Consider the following 9,877-nt stretch of genomic DNA (forward strand, 5'->3'; position numbering starts at 1 on the left):
GTTATAATTTTTCAAAAAAAAGTCATTGACACGCGAGTCTAATTGTCAGATAATAACAATATAATTGTATTGATATAAATATGAACAATAATCAGAAATCTTGTAAGAGCTGAGCAGACTCAGATATGTGTTTTGATTTAACACATGTTTTCATCACGTGAAATGAAATTGTTAATTCTCAATTATTTATCATTTAAGTTTATTTATTGGATGAAATAACAATTTAAATTACATTGTGATTTATTTACTTTTATATTGTGAACACTGAAGGTAATTATTTTAAAGCTTGTTTAATGAGTACTAATTAATTTTTTCTATCTTTTGTGTTATTGTTCTTCAATTGATAGCGCTGTGGATCATGTCTGTTTTATTTCAACGATTAACACCACTTCTTGTTTCTCAAAGAGCGTTTTTATTTAATTTTTGCAAGGCAAGTAGATTGCAGTCGCACCAAATAACTCTGTTGCAACCTGTGTTTAGGTCAAGTAGAGCCTGTAGTAGTTTCAGTGGGAATGATAGTCATAATGACTCTAAAAATCTTAAAAGTGAAGAAACTGTGAATGAAAAATCAACAACCTCTCCTGCGGACACATCTAATGAATCATCCGCTACTAATGAAATAGCTCCATCACAGACCAAAAAATTTAAACTGTTTGAAAAAAGTGAAGAAGAATTGATTCTAGATTATACGGAAGAATTATTAGCTCAAGAAATAGCTACGGACTATCCTTCCGATGATGTTGATTTTCCGTTTCGTGAGAGGCCATCTAAATATGATAATATCAATTTAGAGCGAGGAGTAAAAGAAGTCATCGATATCGAAGAGCTTGTGGAACTTTTACGTTTGGAAAATATGACGGACGTAGTCGTTCTTGCTTTACCAAAGGAATTGCGATACGCGGACTATATGTTACTGGCCAGTGCTAAATCATTTAAACATCTTGAAGCAGTGACTTCTTTCGTAACCAAAGTATGGAAATTAAAGAAACATGATTCTGATCCATTTCTCGTGGTGGAAGGACAAGATTCACCTGATTGGAAAGTGTTTGATATGGGAAGCATCATAGTTCATCTTTTCATGCCTGAGACACGGGAAAAATATGATCTTGAATCTCTTTGGAGCCTTGGTTCACAGTATGATGATTTAACCCAAAAGCCAGCACCCGATCCTTCGGTTGATTTACTTGAGAAACACCTTGAGTATCTGAAAAGCTTGAAATCTGACGATCCTCCTATGAGAAGAGCTGAAATGATTCCAATCAGTATCAGACCCGGTACGATGACTAGACAACAGATGAAAGAATATCAAAGAGAATTGATAAAATCTAAAGCTAAATCACAAACAAGTTGAATTAGTGGCATTTATGTAAATTTGTTTCATATTGATATTACCTATTAATTGACTCATGCTGTAGATATTATTTTTTTCATCACTACCGGTATAATAAACACCAGCAAATATTTGAACAAGTTTTTCTGCATCTTATTTACAACTGAAGTTTTTTCTCCTTAAATTTTTTAGATGTTAAATCCTCTGTTCTTTATGACTCTTATCCTAATAACTCCTTGGTGTCAATCCGAAAAACCAAATATTCTCATCTTTGTGGTTGATGATTTGGGTTATGGTGATCTAGGACCATTTGGCAATGTTACATTACCTACACCGAATGTGGATCAACTTGCTTCACAAGGAATAAAGTTAACTCACCATATAGCCGGAGCATCAGTTTGTACTCCAAGTCGAGCTGCTTTGTTAACAGGGAGATATCCAGTTCGTTACGGTAAATTTTCTTACCCTTTTCAAATTTTCAGGATTTTTATAAAAATAAATTACTGACATAGATTTCTTCCATTCCTAGGAATGACTCCTTCTTATCTCAATAGAGTAATCTTATTCGCCGCATCTTCTGCCGGATTGCCACCCAGTGAGATAACATTTGCTTCGATTGCTAAAAAAGCTGGTTATCGAACAGGCTTGGTTGGAAAATGGCATGTTGGTCTATCTTGTTCATCAATAGGTGATCATTGTCATCATCCAAATTCACATGGATTTGATTATTTTTATGGAACGCCGATGACTAATGTAAAAGATTCTGGAGAAGATGGATATTCGGTTGTTACTTCCAACTTCCCAAACTTCAAAAAACTCATCATCACTGGTATTTGTATTGGAGCATCAATAGGCTGGGGCTTTTGGTTTTTCCTACGATATCGTAAAACTGGCATCTCAATTTCCATAATTGCCTTGATGCTTTTTGGAGGAACTTGGTTGTTTGTAAATTCATTGGTTCGTTTGAATTTATTTTTGATGAGAAATGGAGAATTGATTGAACAACCGATATATTTACCAACTTTAACTGACAGGATTGTACAGGAATCTATCAATTTTATCAAACAATCATCGGCAGTCGCAAACAGTGATCAACCTTTCCTGTTGATGGTTACTTTCTTGAAAGTTCACTCTGCTCATTTTCCAAGTAAAAGATTTCTGGGACAATCGAAACATGGAAAATTTGGTGATTGTGTCATGGAAGTTGATTATTCTGTCGGCAGGATTATGGAAACTCTAAAACAGAGAAAATTACTTAATAATACATTTGTTTATCTTACATCAGATAATGGAGGACATATTGAAGAAGTTAATATCCACGGACAACCTGATGGTGGTTATAATGGCATTTTTCCTGGCGGAAAAGGACACGGAGCCGTTGAAGGTGGAATCAGGATTCCAGGAATAATATCTTGGCCGAGTCAACTACCAGAAGGTGTAAGCTATAATCATCCAACCTCTCAAATGGATTTGTTACCAACATTGATTGATTTAATGAACACAACCTATCCAGCTGAAGATGATAGAGAGTTGGATGGAGATAGTTGGACTCCATGGTTAACTAAAGCTAACCCCGAAGAATACTTTCAATCAAGAATCATGTTTCACTATTGTGGTGTCTATCTTCATGGCGTACGATTTGCTCAAGACCCATCAACAATTTACAAAATATACTATTATACACCCAATTACACGAAGCCAGCCGAGAAAAAGTGTAAATTTGTTTGCCAATGTTTTGGTAAACATGTGATTGCTCATAATCCTCCAATTATTTACAATATTGCCATAGATCCTAAGGAAGAGTCTCCATTACCTCACAATCAATCTTTAATTGATTATGTAGATCAACAAGTAGCTTTACATCAGTCTACACTTGATCCGAATGTTGAATCACAATTTTCATTATCCAACTCTATTTGGAAACCATGGATGCAACCATGCTGTAACCCTCCATTTTGTTCGTGTAAGGAAACAGTTGAAAACAATGTTAATGATTTTGTTTAAAAGGACAGCAACCATTGATGGTTAAAGCTATCATTTTTTATTAATAACTTTTTATAAGACTAGATCACAAAGAAATAAGTGCCTAATCAATCAAAATGAAACTGTGATAAATCAATTTTCACCTGTTGAAGATCATTCTTTCTCCTGATCATGCATCATCTGTTTTTATTCTGTTATAATATCAAAGTCCATGTTTGATTTTTGATAAATAAATTTTATTTCATTAGACAAAAATAATTTTGTACTTGTTCATTGTAGACGGTGAAATTGAGTATATCGAACTTTCATTCACGCTGATTACAAAAAATAAATTATAATTATCGATAGTTTATCGATGCACATTAAAAATATTGTTTATTCCCAGAAATAAATGTTTTTGAATAACAATAAACATAACAATAATAATAAGCTTGAAAGCTTTTTAAAACAGTTGATCAATCAAGATATTGACTGAAACATGATCAAATAAAGTAACTCAACAGCTATAAAGACAGCAAATTGAACAAGAGAGAAGTAATTGAAGCCGATTCTTCAATTATAAAGTGCTGATGAGTTTGTGCCAGAATGTTGATTAAAATTGCAGCGAAGCTCAGTGGTTAAGTATCAGTCGATACAGATTAATTGTCATTTGGATTATAATGCGAGCGAACCAAGAGCAGCACTTTCTTTCAATTGTTTCTCATCAAAATGCCTTGGCTGAGGCTCAGCTGGTTTTCCAGTCAAGTAAGGTCCTTTGAATTCTGGATGAAGCCAACACTGAAAAAAGATTCAAACACAGTAAATAACTGATGTCAATTCAACGAAATATGAACTTACAGCACGAGCAACAGCAACGATCGTGGCTGTTACTTGGGGTACATTTTTCTTCTCAACCAGATCAACAGTTTGGAAGAGATCATCTTCTGGTACACCAAATTTTTGAGCAGCTCTTAAAAACTTGGCAACATTTTCAAACATCTTAAAAGCATGTTTAGGTTCCAAATCAATGTTTCTTACAGAACCAGGATTCAACTTTTCCATCAACCTGAAAATGTAATAACAAATAAATCACAATTGATTTCATTAATAAGCAGAATGAAACAAAAACAAAAACAAAACTTAAACATCGACAACCAGAAAAGTAAACCAAGAAAAGCAAAGGTTGACAGAAACTTACCAGGATACCGGTTAATTAAGATTTTTTTTACTGGTGATCAACTCCTCATCAATCTTATTTTACATAGTTAAATATCGGATCACATAATTAACAATTTCACAAATGATATGAAAACAGTTTAAATAATAAAACTAACATGACATAAGAGGAAAGCTTGTTTATCGCTTAAATCTACCAATGAAAGAAGAGGCTTAAAACAAAAAGGATAACAGCGTTAACATGGCGGGTGATTGAAAAAAGAAAAAAATCAACATTAACCCTTTCATTAGTGTTACCAAGAAGATCGAGATGAAAAGTAAACAAAGGTGACAAGTTTGTAAAGGAAAACGGTTAACCTAAGAACTGTCAAGAGTAGAAATTAATAATTTCCAAGTTGAAAAGTCTCAGAATGCTTCAAGAATTTTTATAATCCTCTAACGAAGGTTAGCTATTTTTTGACTATTAACAGCTAAAATAGCTGAGCAGACATGACAAAAGATGATAGCATTAATATAGAATTGATTTGTGATGAAGTTGAAGAGGAAGAAGAAGAAGAAGAAGACTGAATTAAAAGCATTTATCGATTAAATTGGTTAACTTATCCAAAAGGTTCTTGATGTTAACACAATTTAAACCTCCTTCATTGCCTTCTCAAGGTCCATTCAAGTTTTAATAATAACGATGATGAAGGACAGAAGGATGAATAAAGCATGAAAAAATCATGATGGGAGTGAGGATAAGAAAAAAAAGAGAATGAAAAATGATGATATTTCATGTGAAAACAAAATTTTTTGCTTTCAGTTCAAGACCAACAAATGTATAACAAACTTATTAGGACAAAAGCAAAGTTGACTCGCAAGTGAATCTAAATTTGTTCATTTGAAGTAGAAACAGAATCATGATTGAATCAAGATGAAGATGAAAGATGAAGATGAGACTAAATGATGAGTGAAGGAGACTCTAAAATTTGACTTTATAAGTCTCTTCAGCTTCCACTTTATCATTTTTCCCTCTAACCGATCAAGGAAAAAAAAATATTTGCCTTGTTCAGACCTGTTATCATTTGTAGACTAAAATTTCATGATATTTCTTCCTATTTGATCCCTTTTCTTCCTCTTTATCATTTTATCATCCTCTGAGAAAGACAACAAACAAGATAGAATCATTGACTAATATAAATGTACATAATTTAACGATCAAAGTGAATCAGTTTGTGTGTTGGAAACAAACTCTTGTCTGGTTACTTGAACATTTTGATTGACTGGTTCAAACCCAAACATAAGTTGGTCCCATAAATGATTCTATTTTATTCCTATTTGTAACACTTATTTGCTTCTCCAATGTTGTGGGTTTAATAATGACAAACAGTAACCCAAATTGATTAAAATGTTAACCCTGGTAGCGATTAAACAATCAAATTTATTGGGTAAATTATTGGGTAAACCAAGACTTTCAATACTTTTCATTTTCAATTTTCACTGTTAACCCAAAAGAGATCAACTCATCAACCTAATGGAGTTACTTTCACCCGATCAACTACAACACAAAGCTAAGCCTTTTACACGTTAAGTTTATTTAATTTTCATCAAATCACTTTCATATTGACAGCATTGATACCAGTTGAAAGCAATGTGATGAAAGGATGACTTACTTGCACAAGAAAACTCCATCTGCCAAGGCTTCTTCATAAGGTGTACCTTGATATTTGGGAACCTTTTCACCAATAATTTCACCAATCCATTTCAATACCTTTTCCTCAAGTTCAGGATTACGTTTGGCAAACATCTAATGATGAACACAGGATGACAAAGAAGAAGACGAAGGGAAAAGGAAAAGAGAAAGAGAAAAAACAAAATTGAAAGAGAGCCAATTAGAAAGGTATTTGATGAAGAAGAGGCAAGGATACAAAAATACTGATCAAACCGCGAAATTAGGTTGCAAATTAGCAACAACCTTTTGTAAAATGTTAATCAATTAACCAAACTAAACCAAGCATCAAATAATTGAACAATAATCAATGCAATTTATACCAATCAAGAGCATGTTTTATTCAAAAGGTGTAAACTGTACATTTGTATGTTAAGCTTACGAGGAAACCCAAAATTACAACCCAAAAGTTAAACCAAAGCTTCAAGAGACTTACAAGTTGCTCTCATTATAAATATTACTTGATTAGGGTGATGTTAATGATGATTAAATTAGATAACCATTCTAGACGATAAACAAGTTTAAAGTATTCATGTTGCCCTATCAATAATAAAAGATGTAAATAGAGAGGGAGGAAGAAGAAAACAAAATCAGGAAAAATACTTACAGCTTTAGCTACTTCAACATGAAGTCCTGGAGCTGTATGAGCAGTGGCCATTTTAATGATTGAAATTGAATTGTTGAAGGTACGAATCAAATTATTGATGAATATTTAAAGACAAGTTAAAGTGTAAAATTAAACAGTTGAACAAAATTAAATAAAAACAACAAAAAGAAACGTTAAAACACTAAACAAGAGTCAAATGTTCCCAATGATTTCAAGTCACATTTTCCTGCTCATCTTGCCTTCCAATTTAAATTTACCCATATTTACATCATCTTTCATGGCTTTCTCGGTGTAAATTTACTGTAAACTCATTTACACTTTACTGTTACCTTAAAAGGTTCCTTCGTGTTCCCAATCTTAACTCAACGTAGGTGGATCCCTAACCCAGCTAAGTCTTTGGGTCTCACCAAGCTTCAGATTTAGCTTATTTTTCCATCTCATTTTTACGTTGAATCACCACTCACAATCAATTGCATATCTTGTCAATTTAACATTGAAAAACAGTCAAAAATCATCTTCATCACTCGAGTGTTTCACTTGAATATGCAAAGCCAACCATTGAATCATTTTTCACTCTCAGATACATTTTAAAATTAAAGCTTTCAAGAAAAGTTCACTGTCATATTTAGCTCTAGAAACAAAGTGTTCATTAACAGGTTTCACTGAACTCATTGACGTTGAGCCAATGGTTAATCATTAATCTTATCAAATCAATTCAGTCATTCCAACCAGCTTTCCATCTTGAATGATGTATTAATAAACCTTGACAGAAATGAAAAGCCAAACATTTGCATTGTTTTTGTTTTCATTCAACATCCATTTACAGTTGAAATTTTCAACAAAAATTGATATTCAATTTGAAACAATTGATTCCATAAAAAATTGAAAAACATTTAATCATTTGAAAGGGAAAAAACAAAATGTTTAAACTAATTGTCTTCAATTGTCAAACCTTCAGGCTTGATATCATCATAAAGCTGATTGAAAAGGTGCATTTCATTTGGAAAAATTTTACTCAAAAATAACTTCCAACAGTGAATGAGCCAACAATTGAATGTAATTGAACTTTACCGAGAAATATTAATTAATAATCAAAAGGTTGTAAAGATTGTGCTTCAAATTGACACCAAAAACTCCTTTTCATGTCACAATCCTTTGACACTTGTTAGACAATTTTATACAAAATTCATGTTCAAACTGATTCAAAGTGAAAAAGGTTGACAAAAGAAGACAATAAAAGGTAAAAAAGAGTTGAATTTTCATCATGGATTCTTTGATAACCCGTTTACTCTCAGTGAGAGGCTAAAAGTACATTGTATTTACTAGGAATACTGTTATTACATGAGATGAACATTTTCCTCTTTTCCATCATTTGTTTTTTCCCTGAAAGACCTTTTGTCTTTTTCCCTCTTTTTCATCTTCTTTACTCATTTCTGCCAATTTTTCAAGATTACAGAATCTACAGATTGAAGTGTTTTCTCAAAGTTTATCAATTATCTATTGAAACAGAAAGTTACTGATGAAATGGATAACAAACTGGACATGGAATGGGAAACTTTTTTCTTGACACAAAAAATTGATTGAAAATGATAACAGCATTACAATTGATGTATAATGTATTAAGCTGGATAAGTCGATTGTTGATAATTGAATTGAAGATGAACAGAAACGTTCAATTATAATCGCGATTGTTTGAAATATTTTTTACTTTTCTCTTTTCGTTTCAAGAAAAAAACATTTTTTCCTTCTGATTAACAATGAAAAGACAAAAAAGATTGATGATAGTTATTGACTGAAAATTTGAAATCATTGCCTTTGATACTTTACTAAATTAGTGGGAGTTGAGTTGACTTTCAGTTGAAGCTTCTCTGTTAATGGGAACAAACTTTACAATGAGATTGATCTTCAGGGCAATAAACATGTAACATTAAGATGAAAGGTAAACATCAGAGTCAGATTATTGTTGATTTTTCCAGCAAAATTCAACAATAACTGATGACATTTGAAAGACAGGAATAAACAAGAAAATAAACTTTCCAAAATTTCCATCGCTCTCATCATTATCACATGAAAATTTTGTTCATCTTTCAATAAACTTCTCAACATCACTCCATGTACTGAATAGACCAGAGCAAAATGACAACTCAAGACTTGGAGTTACTTCAATGCTTGTAAAGTCTAGTGAAATTTTCAAGCTCAATAAGGAGTCTGGAAATGAGACAATTGTTCAAATGTCAGGATTATAAGTTTACATTTGATTTGATGGAAATGGTTATGAATTATTTTGATGAATTTTACTCAATAATTAATGGAAGCGAATGGATAAATTTGGAAACATTTTTACATTAACCTTTAATCTTGATAATATGATTGGTGAAGGGCAAGACCTTTTTTTGGGTTTATTCAAGTGAAAGGTTTTCTTTCGTTATTTTGTATCGAGTATTGGCTGTATGAATAATAAACCATCCAATATAAGGAATGAAAATTTAACAATTTATTCATGGTCAGATAAGTTCACAATTTAATTTCAACTTTTTGCCTTCTCTTTCAGTCTCTCCTGGTTGTGCTATTTTTGCCTTTCATTTTCAATTCTCAAAACTTATTGTTGTAAGATGATGTCGAGTATAGAGAGAATAAAGGATTAGAAGAAGAAGAAAATGTTCATTTCTTTTCATCATTGAAAGCTTTTGTTGTGTGTAAAAGTACATTATTACAATTATTAGAAAAAAAAGGAAAAAGTTCAATTTCATGATAAATTCATATTGAGCTAAAAATGAAAAGATTTACTGTCAACTTTATTACCATGCAGTCTAGTTGCTAAGCTTGTAATTCAACAACAAATAATTGAACTTTAAAGTTATTTCTCAACTAGACGAAATAAAAAATACATTTGAAAAGTTGAAGTTACACAAATGTTTAAGGGATAAAAACTACTCAACTGATTATTCAAATTTTCATTCAAAGACTCACTAGAAAATGGTGAAAAAATTAAACTTAGATACTATTTGATCATGTTTCAAGCAAGGGTTGAGTATTTTTTGGGTTGTAGGCGTCAAGACAATACTAGTCTAGAAATAACTTGAGTATTCTTGTT

At 32.0% G+C, this 9,877-nt stretch overlaps 2 protein-coding genes across 2 annotated transcripts; one reads left to right on the forward strand and one right to left on the reverse strand.

The window, feature by feature from the left end:
* Positions 1–158: 158 nt before the first annotated feature.
* LOC107361477 (steryl-sulfatase-like) lies at positions 159–3,660 on the forward strand. Its single transcript, XM_015928316.3, has 4 exons — positions 159–270; positions 348–430; positions 1,523–1,781; positions 1,860–3,660. Exons 2-4 carry the CDS (start codon positions 359–361, stop codon positions 3,332–3,334), a joined length of 1,806 nt encoding a protein of 601 aa, XP_015783802.2. The 5' UTR covers positions 159–270; positions 348–358; the 3' UTR covers positions 3,335–3,660.
* A 1-nt stretch (position 3,661) lies between these two features.
* On the reverse strand, positions 3,662–6,998 carry LOC107361512 (myophilin). The gene is made up of 4 exons (XM_015928354.3): positions 6,784–6,998; positions 6,121–6,254; positions 4,151–4,358; positions 3,662–4,090 (listed from the first exon to the last, which is right to left on the reverse strand). The coding sequence occupies exons 1-4, from the start codon at positions 6,832–6,834 to the stop codon at positions 3,968–3,970; spliced, it is 516 nt and encodes a 171-aa protein (XP_015783840.1). The 5' UTR covers positions 6,835–6,998; the 3' UTR covers positions 3,662–3,967.
* Positions 6,999–9,877: the final 2,879 nt, after the last annotated feature.

This window comes from Tetranychus urticae, chromosome 2 (assembly GCF_039701765.1).
Source record: "Tetranychus urticae isolate SD_2017Ah chromosome 2, NJAU_TeUrti_SD_1.0, whole genome shotgun sequence".
NCBI classification, from domain to species: Eukaryota; Metazoa; Arthropoda; class Arachnida; order Trombidiformes; family Tetranychidae; genus Tetranychus; species Tetranychus urticae.

Bases quoted from the DNA above. Each gene is read 5' to 3' on its own strand.
- LOC107361512 (XM_015928354.3), bottom strand. From the start codon at position 6,834: ATGGCCACTGCTCATACAGCTCCAGGACTTCATGTTGAAGTAGCTAAA. The intron at 4,359-6,120 runs GTAAGTCATCCT...TTACATTTTCAG, and splicing joins GATGGAGTTTTCTTGTGCAA to GTTGATGGAAAAGTTGAATC. The intron at 4,091-4,150 runs GTAAGTTCATAT...ATCTTTTTTCAG, and splicing joins TCGTTGCTGTTGCTCGTGCT to TGTTGGCTTCATCCAGAATT.
- LOC107361477 (XM_015928316.3), top strand. From the start codon at position 359: ATGTCTGTTTTATTTCAACGATTAACACCACTTCTTGTTTCTCAAAGA. The intron at 431-1,522 runs GCAAGTAGATTG...TAAATTTTTTAG, and splicing joins TTTTATTTAATTTTTGCAAG to ATGTTAAATCCTCTGTTCTT. The intron at 1,782-1,859 runs GTAAATTTTCTT...TTCCATTCCTAG, and splicing joins GAGATATCCAGTTCGTTACG to GAATGACTCCTTCTTATCTC.